The sequence below is a fragment of the Pristiophorus japonicus genome, chromosome 11 (assembly GCF_044704955.1).
Source record: "Pristiophorus japonicus isolate sPriJap1 chromosome 11, sPriJap1.hap1, whole genome shotgun sequence".
NCBI classification, from domain to species: domain Eukaryota; kingdom Metazoa; phylum Chordata; class Chondrichthyes; family Pristiophoridae; genus Pristiophorus; species Pristiophorus japonicus.
In genome coordinates, this window is record NC_091987.1 from 189,493,469 (window position 1) to 189,509,946 (window position 16,478).

The 16,478-nt window shown below is 45.1% G+C and overlaps 1 protein-coding gene across 2 annotated transcripts in view; it reads left to right on the forward strand.

Annotated features, from left to right (window-relative positions):
- The first annotated feature begins 1,295 nt into the window (after positions 1 to 1,295).
- LOC139276410 (beta-galactosidase-1-like protein 2) overlaps positions 1,296 to 16,478 on the forward strand; it is a 66,712-nt gene continuing 51,529 nt past the window's right edge. For both annotated transcript variants that reach the window (XM_070894366.1, XM_070894367.1), the window contains exon 1: positions 1,296 to 1,500. In XM_070894366.1, the coding sequence (XP_070750467.1) occupies positions 1,412 to 1,500 (89 nt within the window). In that variant the 5' untranslated portion in view covers positions 1,296 to 1,411. The remainder of the gene's footprint in view (positions 1,501 to 16,478) is intronic.

Below are 16,478 nucleotides of genomic sequence, written 5' to 3' on the forward strand. Positions count from 1 at the left end.
GTGACAGACAATTCTGACACAGTAAGATCCCACAAATAGCGAAGGAATAAATAGATTGGTGAATGGTGGTTTTAGTATCTGTGAATAATTCTAATACTTTTCACTTTCACGTCTCCACTTTTTCATTATATTTACGTTGTTAGTGGAAATGTGATACATGTATAATATTACGCAATAGAATAATGCAGTTAGTCCATTCTGTTTCTGCAAAGGGTAAAATGATATACAGCACTTTACCAGGATAATAACAGCCCTTTTGTGGCTGCCATAAAAAGCAGAGCTATACAGAAGCTATTCAAATAAAGTCACACCTTAAAGTGCAAATTGTGTGCCAGGTCCTGCTCTTTAGAACATGTAATGATGCGGTACACTTCTCTCGTAGAGCAGCTCTACATATTGAAAGATGATCATCGCCCAGTTGTTGCGGCCTCCTGGCACAGCACAGCCCTGGTCAGCTGGAGACGCCTCACTGAATGGGCAAGAAACTGGCACATCCCAGAAACTTGCCTCAACTTAGAACTCGTACCCTGGTTTATATACCATTATATGAGGAGGATTAACATACATTCAGACCAGATGAAACCAAACCTTCTCCTTACCCCTCTCTCTCCCACACTGTCTCTCTCTCTCTCTCCCCAACACTACCTCTCTCCTCTCCATCTCGTTCTCTCCCCATCTCTCTCTCCGCTCCCTCTTTTACACTCTCTCCATCTTCTCTCCCTTATGTCTCTCTCATCACTTCCCTCTCTTTCTCTCCCTTGCTCCTCCCCTCACTATCTTTCTCCTCTCTCCCCTCCTCCCTCTCTCTTCTTTCGATCTCTCTCCCCCCTCCCTCCCTCTTTCTCTCTAGCTCCCCTTCCCTCCCTCCCTCTCTTTCCCCCCTGTCCCTCTCGCTCTTTCTCCTCCTCCCTTCGCCCTCTCTCCCCCTCCCTCTCTCTTCATCCCCTCTCTCTCCTCCCTTTCTCTTTCCCTCTCACTATCTCTCTCTCCCTTTCCCTCTCCCCCTTTCTCACTCCCTCTCTCAACAACCTCAGTACCTTTACAGCGCTCCAACATTAACAGCTAATCAGAGCTCACTGCGCTGTGAATTGACGTCTGAAAGCACGAATCACAACGCGAGCAAGGGGCGGCTACAGCGGACCAACGGTATCCCCGGCTGGGGTGTGAACCAATGGAGAGGGAGCGTGCGGGGCGTGTAGCCAATGGGAGCAGCGGGAAGGTGCGAACGGGCAGCCAATGGAGAGGGAGCGGGCGGGGCGGGTAGCCAATGGGAGCAGCGTGCGGGGCGGGCCAGGAGCCGGAAGGGTTGCGCTGTGGGAGCACGGAGTGGCTGTAGGTTGTCGCTGCTCTGGCCAAAGGCAAGGTGCTGGCCTAAATGTTAAAGCTGCTCTGACAGCAAGGATCGACGTCCATGCAGATCATTGCAGTGCGGAGGGAGCATGTGCGGAGAATTGGGTTGCTGCTGCTGCTGGTAGTAGCTCTGGTGATGTACAGACTCAGGTACTGAGGGGGTCTGCACCACATCCCCACACTGTGTCTGTGTGCTTCTGCTCTCACATCTCACGGTGGCGCGTTCCTGGATTGATCCATCCCTCCCCTTTGAAGTTGTTGGTGTGTGCTGCAAATGTTTGCTGTAAGGTGCAGTGTTGACTATGTTAGAAAGTTGTATTCAACTTTTGCACCCTCAGGACGTCCCAAAGTGTGTTGCAGCCAATTAGTTACTTCTGAAGTTCTGCAGGCAAATATGGTTTACCAAGTTGGAGTAGTGCAAGGTCCCACAAACAGCAGTGAGGTAGATGACCAGTGAATCTGTTTTGGTGGTGTTGATTGAAAGATATGTTATGAGCCAGGACAACTCCCCTGCTCTTCTTCACCTCGTTCCGCAGGTTCTTCTACATCAGCATTTCATGTGTGACACATACCACCTCTGGCATTGTAGCATGTATTCACATCTGCACTGAAGTCTTTTCCTAAATTATGTGTTTGAGTCTTGGAGAGGGACTTGATCTTCTGAATCACAGACAGGAATGTTACTACATGACTTTTTGTAGAATTTGGTTGTTTCCCTAAATAATGATATTAAAAGCGTGTAGTTCTTGGTTTAGGAATGTCTACATAGCCAGACCAAAGCTTACACTGATGATTTACAATTTTTTGTTGTGGACCCCTTCAAATATCTGAAAGACAGGGTAATCTAACCAAAGGAAAATAAAACAAAGAAAGACTTGCATTTATATAGCGCCTTTCATGATCACTGGGTGCCCCAAAGTGCTGTACAGCCAATGAAGTACTTTTTGAAATGTAGACACTGTTGTAATGTAGGAAATATAATGGGACTGTAACTGCAGAAAGCATGATTATTAGTTTATTGTAAAAGAAATAATTTTCTAATAAGTTAACAAATAAAGCAAGTTGATGATTTCCTGGTCTTCTGGTTTAACCTGGTCGCCTTCAAGTGCATGGAGAGGATGGCAAATTGAGAAAATGTGCGCTCTGCGCCTCAGCTGAATAAAGTGTGACCCAGCAGGTCAGCCAGTATTTGTTTTGGGAATAGACAGTTGATGTTTTGGGCTTGTGCCTTTCTTCAGGACTGAAAGATAAGAGCTGGAGAAGTTATTAATAGACCTGGAAGGGAGGAAAACGAACAGTGAGGAAATAGCAGTGGAATGATTGTTGAATGATGCAACAGATAGTAAAGTTAATCATTAGGAAGAAACATTCAAGAAGCCAGACGATGATTGTATTGTTTTGGTTTTGCAATATCCAACCCTAAAGACAGTAAGAGTAATGAGGCTGACACCAGAGCAGTCAGAAGGACGAGCTGTGAGTAGCAACTAGATAAACTGGGGCTTTGAACTAAAACAAGAGAGGAGGTTGTAAAGAGAGAGGTAGTTCAGGGGATAGAGAAGATTATCATGGAAAGGTACCTTTGCATATGCCAAGGCACCAGGACAAGTGGGCACAAGTTCAAGATGATGATCGGCAAGTTTAAGAAACCATTAGACTGCTGTAATGGGGAGATGGTAAGACTCGTATCAGGATCAAATCAAATGGGCCAAAGATTTTATGAAGTAAAATTGTTTTTTATTTAATTGATTGCAACATAATTTTCTCATCCCTTTCTCTCTGTCTTCAATTCTGATTGAAAAGGGATTATATGCTGTGATGCCAGTGTTGCTATTCTAAGCTGTAAACAGGCAATTGCACAAGCTATTCTTCCTTCTGCATCCTCATTGTGATGAATTGTGCCATCTGCTAAGTGTATAATGACTCTAAGTTGGGTGGTAGTGTGAGCTGTGAGGAGGATGCTAAGAGACTTAAGGATGCCTTGGACAGATTAGCTGAGTGGGCAAATGCATGGCAGATGCAGTATAATGTAATTAAATGTGAGGTTATCCACTTTGGTGGCAAAAACAGGAAGGCAGAATATTATCTGAATGGTGAAGGGGAGGTGCAGCGAGACCTGGGTGTCATGGTACATCAGTCATTGAAAGTTGGCATGCAGGTACAGCAGGCGGTGAAGAAGGCAAATTGCATGTTGGCCTTCATAGCGAGAGGATTTGAGTATAGGAGCAGGGAGGTCTTACTGCAGTTGTACAGGGCCTTGGTGAGGCCTCACCTTGAATATTATGTACAGTTTTGGTCTCCTAATCTGAGCAAGGACATTCTTGCTTTTGAGGGAGTGCAGCGAAGGTTTGGCAGACTGATTCCTGGGATGGCAGGACTGACCTATGAAGCAAGACTGGATCGACTAGGCTTATATTCACTGGAATTTAGAAAAATGAGAGGGGATCTCATAGAAACATATAAAATTCTGACATGATTGGACAGGTTTGATGCAGGAAGAATGTTCCCGATGTTGGGGAAGTCCAGAACCAGGGGTCACAGTCTAAGGATAAGGGGTAAGCCATTTAGGACCGAGATGAGGAGAAACTTCTTCACGCAGAGAATTGTGAACCCGTGGAATTCTCTACCACAGAAAGTTGTTGAGGCCAGTTTGTTAGATATATTCAAAAGGGAGTTAGATGTGGCCCTTACGACTAAAGGGGTATGGAAAGAAAGCAGGAGTGGGATACTGAAGTTGCATGATCAGCCATGATCATATTGAATGGTGGTGCAGGCTCGAAGGGCTGAATGGTCTACTGCTGCACCTATTTTCTATGTTTGCGAGTTTAGTCTTCACCATTTCCTGCAATCTAGAGGCTACTCGAACCCAAACTGGACATCACACAATCATGATTTACCATATCCTTTTTTAACTGCATTCTGCACTATGGGCCTTGGCTCTGGAACTAGCCCCCCCCCCCCCCCCATCCCCCGCAAGTACTGGTGAAATTTGTGGGTTTTCCATCCATGGTTCTGTTGTTCTTTGGAGTTTCCGAGGCACAGATCATAGCAGGACGTTGAGGCCATATGGTATGACCTGTTAGGTTATTCTGCAGCATGAGAAAGCAAGTGAATCTACAACTTTGTGACAGTACACACATGTGAAATTGTGACCTGAGAGACAGGAGGTGACAATGTGGAGTGCTGTGGGTCTAACTTAAGGGCATGGTATTTTCAATGATTTTTCTCTCTCCCATAACACTCCCATCCCCCAGTAATCCAGTGAAAATCTATATTTGATCATTTGTGTCTATACCCACCCGAACTTTCCATCTTGTATCTAATCATGTGTATATGTAGCAGGCAAGAGATAATCTATGCAATATTGCTTTCGCTGTGATTGTCACCACCAGCAATAATCTGTAACATCTGATCTGGCAAAGACCTACCTCTCTTTATAGATCGGAAAGATTTAATGAGATGTTCGGGATTGTTTTCTTTGAATGTACCTGCTTGTGTGCGTTGGTCGCTTTGCTTGGGCAATTGGAGTCCATTTTTAGAACGTGAATGCTGGTTTGAGTTATTATGGGCTGCAGAGGAAGACTGAGTGGATGCCAGTTGAGATCAATTTACAGTTATTTTGAGGCCTGCCAGTTTGGGCACCTGTGTTGCTGTGTGTTTAACTTTTTTGCAGGCTGCTCCAATATACTGTGATAAGATGTGGCTTTGCATCTATGTTTTCCCCCGCTCCCCAGTTGGTTGCATCCAGGTCTTAGCCATGTGAAAGCAGGGACTGGGTGCTTCTACACTTAGCTATAGGGAACGTTGTCTCAGATAGCTTTAGTGCAGTTAGCAGAGTGGATATCGGTAGGGGCATGGGAGCAGGTTGCTTGCACTCTTTGACAGACTATATGGAATGGAGTAACATGGGGGGGGGGGGGAAACAACAATAACAACAACAACTTGTATTTATATAGCGCCTTTAACGTTCCAAGGCGCTTCACAGGAGTGTTATAAGATAAAAAATTTGGCATTGAGACGCATAAGTAGAAATTAGCGCAGGTGACCAAAAGCTTGGTCAATGAGGTAGATTTTAAGGAGTATCTTGAAGGAAGAAAGAGAGGCAGAGAGGTTTAGGCAGGGAGTTCCAGAGCTTGGAGCCTAGGCAACAGAAGGCACGGCCACCAATGGCTGAGCGATTATAATCAGGGATGGTCAAAAGGGCAGAATTACAAGAGCGCAAATATAAAGGGAACAGCATGGCCAGTGTTTTTATATTTTATTTGCTAATAGTGGTACTGACTAAAGTGACTAGTCAGTTGTGCTGCTGTTCCTCGAATCAATCTTTATTTTACTGCCAAATGAGTATGCTGTCTTTTTAGTAGGAATTGTTTGAGTGTTTAAACAAACGGTGGCCTGCAGTCCACATGCTGAGGGATTGTGGGTCCCGAAGGTTTTATGAACATTTGCACAGAGCTCCATATTTTAATGTTGGGAGAGAGTGGGTAGCATAATCCGCTTTCTCAAAACATTGATAAGACTCAATACTATAAATTTACATAGAACCTAGGGAACTGAAATAACTAATCGTGGCAGTAGGAAATGGAAATCAATAATAAAGGGTGAAAGCTCTGCCTTGGGGCCTATAACCAGGGTGTTTGGCAGGTTTCTGTTCCAGATACCCTGTTGATAACTTGACTGATAAGTAGAGGGGAATATTGCATGTCACGTTCCAAAATTTGCTAATGAATAAAAGACAGAATGACAGCTTTCAATCTGAACCGATGATGTGGATAGGCTGCAGGATGTCACTTGACTCTAAATTTGGACAAATACATCATTGATCAGGAAAAGTGTGTTGCGTTGAAATGATGATTGTAAAAGATTTGGATTTGATGACTCACGATTCACTAAAAGCTTCCTGAGCGTGCAAAGGCTATTATCGACGAGGCTAATTGAGCACTAGGATGCACAGTCTCATTTTAACTCGTCAAACTGCTGCTCTACAGTTCTGTGCCTGTAGCCTAACTCGCACCAAGTCCCATTCACCCATCACCCCAGTGCTCGCTGACCTACATCGGCTCCAGATCCGGCAACTCCTCAATTTCAAAATTCTCAATCTTGTTTTGAAATACCTCCATTGCCTCGCCCCCTTCGTCCCTCTCTAACCTCCTCCACTTCTACAACCCTCCGCGATCTCTGCGCTTCTCCAATTCTGGCCTCTTGCACATTCCCGATTTCCATCGTTCCATTGCCAGCCGTGAAGGTCTAGAATTCCCTCTCTGCACCTCTCTCCTTTTAAGATACTCTTTAAAACCTAAATCTGTGACCAAGCTTTTGGTCACCTCCCCAAATACCTCATTATGTGGCTCGGTACGCCTTGGGACGCTTTGCTATGTTAAAGACGTTATATAAATGTTATATTGCGTGCTAATCTCTCCTTCCACTTTGAGTCACTAGAAGTAATCATTCTAATCTTGTACCAACGTTTGGCAAAGCCACGTTTAGAATATTGTGTACATTTGGTGCATTGTGAACACCAAATGCATTGGGGAAGCTTTTGTAGAATAGCCATGTGAATCATGATTTAGGAAGAGAGATTCGTCAAATCGGACAATAGGAGGGGGGACATGATTCAACTTTTCAAGATGACAACGCGATGTCTGTTTAACTTGGACCAAACTATAAGTCAAGGCTACAACATTTATGTTGCATAGTGCTGGCGACGCCCGTGGTTTAGCCCTGTGTGCCGGCCCCCCCCCGGTGGTTTAACCCTGTGTGCCGGCCCCCCCCCATGGTTTAAACATGTGTGGGTGGTTTGTTTCCCTGCTACCCGTGCATACCTGAAAATTATTCCCACCGACTGCAACTGAGTTGTATTTTGTTGCTGTCACATTTTCGGTAGCCGTTGCTCAAGGCCCGGGTAATGCAATGTATTGTAGTCAGCATTGCCTACCCATCTTGAGAACCTGCAGTGAGTGTAATAGATCCTTCCCAGCAACCGATTTTGATACTGTTTACTAATGTCACTGATTTCCTGCAGTCGGAAGCCTGCTTTAAGCTCTGCAATTGGGCCTGGGGCAATAGCCCGATCTTCTGGGAGGCAGTGTCTGGATAGGATTGAACCGCCTTGATCCTGTGCATGTAGGAATTGAAATGTCTCCTTCTATTGTTTATACTATGGAACCCGAGTTAGTTGATATTACTGTGTGTGAAGAAGAACTTGAATTTATAAAGCACCTTTCTCAACCTCAGGATACAGGTGATTTACGAGGATGTTGCCAGGGCTGGAGAATTTTAGCTGTGGAGAAATTGGATAGACTGGTGTTTTCTTTGGAATAGAGGAAGCCGAGGGGAGATTTCATTGAGGTGTATAAACATAAGAACATAAGAATTAGGAACAGGAGTAGGCCATCTAGCCCCTCGAGCCTGCTCCGCCATTCAACAAGATCATGGCTGATCTGGCCGTGGACTTAGCTCCACTTACCCGCCCGCTCCCCGTACCCCTTAATTCCCTTATTGGTTAAAAATCTATCTATCTGTGATTTGAATACATTCAATGAGCTAGCCTGAACTGCTTCCTTGGGCAGAGAATTCCACAGATTTACAACCCTCTGGGAGAAGAAATTCCTTCTCAACTCGGTTTTCAATTGGCTCCCCTGTATTTTGAGGCTGTGCCCTCTAGTTCTAGTCTCCCCGACCAGTGGAAACAACCTCTCTGCCTCTATCTTGTCTATCCCTTTCATTATTTTAAATGTTTCTATAAGATCACTCCTCATCCTTCTGAATTCCAACGAGTAAAGACCCAGTCTACTCAATCTATCATCATAGCGTAACCCCCTCATCTCCGGAATCAGCCTAGTGAATCGTCTCTGTACCCCCTCCAAAGCTCGTATATCCTTCCTTAAGTAAGGTGACCAAAACTGCACGCAGGACTCCAGGTGCGGCTTCACCAATACCCTGTACAGTTGCAGCAGGACCTCCCTGCTTTTGTACTCCATCTCTCTCGCAATGAAGGTCAACTTCCATTCGCCTTCCTGATTACCTGCTGCACCTGCAAACTAACTTTTTGGGATTCCTCGTTATTATAGTGGTGAGTATCCCCGCCTGTCACGCGGTAGACCGGGGTTCATTTCCCCGACGGGGAGGCAGTTGTTTCAAAATGTTCAATTCTAAAAGAGTTTCATGCACCAGGATAAAAGGGCTGCTCCTGAAATTCTGGCTGCACTTCAGTCCCACTCTCCTGATCTTTGGGCACCCTGTGCGGAGGGGAGCGGGTAGGTCCGAGGGCCTCCTCGTAGGACTGCTCCTGGGCACGGCCAAGGGTGCCATCAGTCGGTCCAGGCAGCGGGCGGTCGAGGGGGTCGTTCAACCTGACTGCCTGCCTCTCTTCCGCTCTTACATCCGGTCCAGGGTGTCCTTGGAGATGGAGCACGCGGTGTCCACCGGTACGCTCGCGGCCTTCCGCGAGAGGTGGGCACCGGAGGGACTGGAGTGCATCATCACGCCCGGCAACCAAATTTTAATTTGATTTTACGTTTTAAAGTTTAATTTGTTTTAATTGCCGGTGCTTTTAGTGTCCCCCTCCCCTTTTATAGGGGGCACTGGAAAAAATGTGATTTTAGTGCCCAAAAAAAAAGAAAAAAAAGTAAAACACAAAAGAAAAACCACAAAAAAAAATAAAAAAAGGGCCTTGAAAATGTCTGCTGTGTCATCCAGGGCGGGTGGCACAGTTTAATGTTTTTTTTTCAGGTAAACTCAAAAAGAGTTTCATGCACAAGGACCCCCAGGTGCCTCTGTACCGCAGCATGTTGTAATTTCTCCCCATTCAAATAATATTCCCTTTTATTGTTTTTTTTTTCCAAGGTGGATGACCTCACATTTTCCGACATTGTATTCCATCTGCCAAACCTGAGCCCATTCGCTTAACCTATCTAAATCTCTTTGCAGCCTCTCTGTGTCCTCTACACAACCCTCTTTCCCAATAATCTTTGTGTCATCTGCAAATTTTGTTACATTACACTCTGTCCCCTCTTCCAGGTCATCTATGTATATTGTAAACAGTTGTGGTCCCAGCACTGATCCCTGTGGCACACCACTAACCACTGACTTCCAACCCGAAAATGACCCATTTATCCCGACTCTCTGCTTTCTGTTAGGCAGCCAATTCTCGATCCATGCTAATACATTTCCTCTGACTCCGCGTACCTTTATCTTCTGCAGTAACTTTTTGTGTGGCACCTTATCGAATGCCTTTTGGAAATCTAAATACACCACGTCCATCGGTACACCTCTATCCACCATGCTCGTTATATCCTCAAAGAATTCCAGTAAATTAGTTAAACATGATTTCCCCTTCATGAATCCATGTTGCGTCTGCTTGATTGCACTATTCCTATCTAGATGTCCTGCTATTTCTTCCTTAATGATAGCTTCAAACATTTTCCCCACTACAGATGTTAAACTAATCAGCCTATAGTTACCTGCCTTTTGTCTGCCCCCCTTTTTAAACAGAGGCGCCTAGATAGAGTGGATACGAAGGACCTATTTTCCTGAGCAGAGGGATTAATAAGCAATGGCATAGATTTAAAGTAATTAGTAGAAGGATTACAGGGAGTTGAGGAGAAATATTTTCACCCAGAGGATGGTGCGGATCTGAAACTCACTGCCTGAAAGGGTGGTAGAGGCAGAAACCCTTATTTAAAAAGTACTTGGATCTGTACTTGCAGTGCCGTAACCTACAAGGCTACGGACCAAGAGCTGGAAAGTGGAATCGCTCTTAGTTGGCCGGCACAGACACAATGAGCCAAATGGCCTCCTTTTTGTGCTGTAAACTTCTGAGATTCTGTAGGACATACCAAAGTGTTTTACAGCCAATTAAGTATTTTTGAATAGTTCCTGTTGCAATGCAGGGAATCACGGCAGTCTATTGGCGCACAGCAAGCTCCCAGAAACAGCAATGTGATAATGGCCAGATAATCTGTTTGTGATGGAGGTTGAGGGATAAATATTGGCCAGGACACTCGTTTTTTTTAAAATTCAGTAACCTATTTCTTTTGTGGCAAACAGAAATGCCATCTGAACGCGTCTGTCCATTCATTAACGTAATGCACAAGGCAATTGTAATCTCCTGGAGGCCTAAGTCGGACCCTTCTAGTTCCAGAAGGCGAATAGAAATCTATATTAAGCTGCTGGACAAACACACATAAGCAAGTGTTGTACTCCTGGAGGAGACTGGGCTTCCTCATGAGTTGAGAGGAGTACAAGTTCCGACGATTTCAGAACCCGCTCTTCATCAGTGTCCAGGTTCAGACTGTTCTGAATGTATTTTCAGTGTCATCGAGACAAGGTGATTTTCAAAATGTTCTGTGTGGGACATTCCGCAAATATCCTGGGGGCTCTTCGCAAATATCTGCACAATCCTGGGAAACGCCTGTCCTAACTTCCAGAAGGCAATATTGAACATCCAAAGAGAAACAGTGCTGTTATTGTAGTGAATATTTTTAGTAGCAAACAGCAACAAAAGTAACATCTGAGTAAGTTTAAAACCACAGAAGCAGATCGGAACCAGTCCCACGGATTGCTGGTGGGATTTAGGCTGCGGAGTTCACTCATTAGTATAAATCCATCGTGCATCTGGGGCAGCGCACATAACAGGCTGGGGGGGGAGCACCAGGGTCAAGGGGGCGACTAATGCAAAGCCAGCCCCATGTCAGATGGTCCTACTGCAGAGGAACTGAAATGGCTGGAGCAAAGGCATGAATCAGAACCACTCCATTCATCAAAGCAGCTTTGAAGATCTTGCAAAGAAGAGTGACCATTTTTGGAGGTGAAGGCCCATCTCCCAGTCAAAAGGACCATCAGAGCCAGGATGGGGGGTAGCTGAGTGCCCCAAAACCTGGGAGAAGGGGAAAAAGAAATCTGCTGGCTTCAGGAAGGTTACCAAGGTATGTGTACCCACATGTTACTTAATTGTGCGGTTAGCTTGTAATGTATCTAAACATTACGTTACTGTCAGCTTGGTGAAGCAGTACAGATGGAGACTGCATAGTACATATACTTTCCAAAGAACAGAGCTTATGTTCTTTTGTGAGGGTTATATCATCTAGAAAGACCTTCACTTCAAATACTTCCTATACTAATTGGTTTGTTCACTGCTGTGGTTACAGTTGGGCTTTTTCTCAATGCCTTTACTGGTGTCCTTGACTAAAGGGCAGTTTCAAGTAAGAAAACTGAATCGCAAAGCCCACATCTTTAACAATTAAGCTCAAATCAGAATAAATCGTTTCCGAAAACATACCCATCATGTTCAGCCATCACGTCAGAAAGTGGAAAGTAACATTCTGCCAGACTATGTGTACAGGCCAAGCTATTTGTTCAGATTTATTTATAGGTGAAATTATACAGAAGAAAAAAGACATAGTAGGCCGTAATTTGCGTTCCCTACGGGCGTGTATGAGATGCACACGTGCCCGTAGGGGCTGCGCAGGTTCCTGGTTTAGGCATGCGCTAAAACCTGAAACTTGCGATTTGTCAAGAATTCTCCTGACAGATCGCACACATCCCCGGGAAAAGGGCCTCCGCGGGCAGTGAGTTGGGCTATTTGCCCAGTGAATGCCCGTGACATTCTTGCGCCTGGCAAAACCAGAAAAATAAAATTGTATCAATTTATACATTTTAAAAACCTGTGAAATAAGGCAAGTTTATTTTTGGCCCCTTTCAAGCATGTGAATTTATTTATCAAAAAATTACATTTTTTAAAATATTTAGTTAAATTGCATTTTAATTAATTTTAAACGTGATAGTTTTTTAAAAGAATTATTTGATGTCTAGATGTACTTATGGGAGTATTTCCATTCATACTTATGGGGTTTCATAAGGAATATGGAATCCTCATAAGTATGAATGGGGATTCCCCTCTGTCATTCGTTGGGCCGGCTCACGTGATCCATGGGGTGCTTGAGAACCGCTTGTGCCCTGAGGTACACTGGCCTCTTCTCGCGCGTACCCGGAGAGGCCCAGGACCGCGTATCTCAGTTCCTCCCAGACCACTAGGTACGCGGGCATTTTATTTGTGGATTGGAGGCATTTCCCCGCGGGAAGCCTCCGACCACACATTCAGGGCCAGTAGTATGGTACCAAATAGCAGAAGACTTTAAAAAAAAAAAAAAAATACAGCCACACAGGGTGAATGTGCCTTTTTATTTCCATAAAGTTGCTCCTTGCAGTCTAACCATGTGAATTGTGCAAGTTCCAATTCTTGCATCAATCTAAAGACTGCAGGGGAACGACTCCATCTGATTGAGTTTAAGGGCTTTGAAGACAGGGTTGTTAAACACTCACGATCTAAGGTACATTATGTAAGGATGGAATACTAGTATGCAATTAATCATATTGATCGCAAGCACCTGTTGAAGTCCCACCATCATGCAATTAAGTTAAGTTTCTTTCATCTTCGATTCCTCATGAACCAACTGTGCTCCATTCATAGACCGCATGTCTCCTGCTCTCCTTTTTAAATGCAATTTTAACATCCGCTATTTAAATAAATCCATACAAAGCACAAAAAATTCCCCTATTTGTTACAGGTGCTAAGACCATGCTGAGTGGCCAGCAAATCACTATTGCAGAATGTTGTTAGGAAATTCAGTGGGTAGACATTTAGCACTGGCCAAATTCAATTGTGTCTCATCGAGACGCAGCACACACATATCTTCCCATCCCGCGATTTAATTCTTGCGTTTAAACAAATGTATTTTCAAGCCACTTGGACCTGAAAATTGAAAGTTTTTGCTTGCTTGCTCATAATACATGCTTTGCTGTAACATGTAGCTGAACTCCTTTGTTTGATATGAAGATAATAAACGGATATCAGACCACATACGTACTTTTTGACTAAGATAGCATCTGAGATTGATTTACCTCAGGAAATAATGACAAAAAATTTGCCCAATTCTCTCTACTTCAGTTTGAAAGATGTCGATATGTAAAGAGCACAAAGTCTGGGTATTCCGCTCGGGCACAATCCCCGCTGCCAGTGGGAGTCGAGGTCATCTGAGAGTGTCTGGCATCTGGGCCGCTGACCCAGTCGTAATCTCTGTAATCAGCCTCGTAATAATCAGGATAAAGCATCTGAAACCGCCCCCCCCCCCCCCCCCCCACCCCAGATGCAGCAGTGCCGAGGGCCCAGGGGCAGCACGGGCCAGCCCACACTGCAATATGTGTGCGCACTTGGTCCATTCAGCAGAGCAGGTCTCCAGTCGTCCTGGTTAACCCTGGCCACTGGATAAAGGCCTAGCTTTGTCAAGCCCGTGTGGTGGCTGATGTGCAACGGTCACCACACGTTTAAAAAATAATCCATGCACCGGCATCTTCCACCCCCTCAATTGGAGTTCAGGACTGGAACATCAAGTCCTTCACTGAAACATCTGTGAACTCATGCGGAAGCAAGTCATCCTCGTTCGAGGGACCGCCTATGGTGGTGATGATTGCAGGAATTCAGACAGAGAAAGGAGAGCCGCTTTGACACCTGCAAGATCCCAAAGAGAGCTGCCTGGGACGTGGAAGTGAATGGCCAGGGCCGTGTGTGTCAGGCAACCCACTCCTTGTCCAGACATTGGCAGGTAGAAATTTAGTGACCTTGCCAAGCCTAGCAGGGTCAAAGGAGCCACGCACACTTCCCACGAATACACTAAGCACATCTGTCATTTGCTCTGAGCACTCCGTCACTTTGTGTTCAAAGTGCTTTAAATCGTTTATGCTCAATGCCTAGGAGGCAGCATGGTGCCCTTGATATCCTCAACTTTCACCTGGAAGTGTTCTCTCACTCACTACGTCACGTGTATTGACCCCTCATGGCTTGCGTGGAATGTAGTTGTTTGTTGCATATTCCGGTCGTCACACCCATTATGAGCCGAGTGTCACTGCATATCATAACAAAAGATAATTCTCACTTATTGCATCTTTTTCACGATCAGACTGCCAATAATACTTGAGGGAGAGCTATGACAGAGAATGGCCTCCCCAATTTCAGACTTTCTCAGGAAGAAATGCTTATATCCTGGAGAGCGAGGCAATAGAGTGCATCAGAGGCAAGGAAGAAGTAGGGCTTGTGCCTGATCCAGGTTCATGATGACCACCTGCTTCTTTTCCTTCTCATCCTATTGTGCTCCACATTAACGGTCAGCAAACCGTGAAGCTCTTGTCACTCCTTCAGCTGCAGGTAACACGTGAATCAGGAAACTAAAGCAATCTCACTTCCTCTTTTCCTGCTCTAGGTGTGCCTTAGGAAGAACACTTAGTCCGCAGTATGTCTAGCCTTCCCAGCACTTCACACCACAAGTTCTCGCACTATACCTCTCGGGCACTAACTCCGAGATTTCCAAACCAAGGAGTTGGAGAATGAACCAGAGCAGAATGTTGGTGCAGCATTTGTGGCCATGACAGGCAACGTGCTACAGGTAGAGGAGCCCACAAAGCAGCACGTGAAGGACATTGGAAAATGAATTTGCATCTCTACAGTCCACGATGGAGCCAGTGGCATGATGGAGTCTATACTTCTCCTTCAATACTCAGACTACTATGATAGAAGCCTGGGTGCCATAATGGAGACGGCTACCTCTTCTGACCTCCCAAAAGAATGGCGCTGGGTTGTAGGCAAGCATCAACTGGGGCTTCACCATCTCTGGGAACAATAGGCCTGCTCGCCCAAGATCAATGGCCATTTGAGCTAGCACCGAATACCAACAGCATTGCAGGAATGGACACAAATGATGGTGCTTTCTCTCAACGCGGCTGCACTTGCTGGCCCTCTTCAATGCCGACACATGTAGCAGAGAGAAAGCTGGGCCTGGTTGTCCACACTTCAGGAGAAGAGGCGCAGTCTGCAGTAGGTCTATCTAGGACTTTTACTGCTAGAAACAAGGACCATCTCAGTCCCAGGATGCTTCTATTGCAACACAACAGCCAGCCGCTTCTTGCTCTCTTGCCACTGAGCTAGCACCGAAGAGATGCACAAGAGTCGAGTTGAGCAAACATACTTCAATTGCTGACTCCAAGGGGATGCATGGTCCTAAGAAACAATTGGGTGACGCACATAAAGGTTTCTAATTAAAATGATGGTGGGAGTAAAGTTATTTGTGCAGGCATTGCTCTTGCTAAGGTTTGGAAGTTTCTTGATTGGGAGCTTGGTGAGCAGCACATGGAGAAGGGTTTGTAGATTCTTTGTATAATTATTGAGTAAGGGGTAAGGCGCAGACAGGACTGTTATGCGGTATCCAAATGCGAAAATATAGAGTATGAGAGTGGCACAACCCTTTCCTGCAGATTGTCCTCCATATCTTTTTGTCTTGATGCCTATGGGGGCCTCCCTCATTCAAGGCCTCTATTTGTAAAGGAAAGTTATGCACTATACTGCACATAACTATGGTCCTCAAGCCTCCAGTGGGTTAGCAGAATGTCCTTAATTTGATCCGGCCATGCCAACAAGCCAATGGTGTGCTCAAATCATCCGCATTCCCTTCGCTCCACCATTGGTGCCATCGCTTTCACTCTATTCTCCTGAACTCCCTTCCAAAAACCCTTCACCTCTTCACTTAAAACACCATCTTTTAAAAACCTTCTCATCTTTTTGACCACGTTTGCGGTCATCTCTTCAAACTCTCCATCGTCACTTGGTGTTTTGTTCTGTTTGTTTATTTTCTCTCTCTCCCCTCGGTAAAGTGCCTTGGGATAATTTCTCTCTTAATACACCCCACATTAATGCCTCCCTGCCAAGAGAGTGGATTTATATATTTTCCTCCCCCCCCCCCCCCCCCCCCCCAAGTGTATTTTGATCCACTACATTTCCATAGGGAACTCGCCCCTGTTTAGAATGTGCGATTTGATTACTATTTCACAAGGAGCTGGATCCATGTTTAGAATGCATGATCCAATTGTTGTGCTCCAAGCTCACCTCAACATTTGGGTCATGGAGTTCTAATCTGCAGCTTTTAACCAGCTTTTGGTATCAGTAGGAGTGGTGATTTGTTAAAGCAGAATATTCCAAAAATCTGAGCAGCACGGAAAATGGAGAAAAATGACAGGGACAATTTTATACATCCAATACACGGAATACTGCAATAATCAATGTGCTGATGTAAATGTATTTGTGT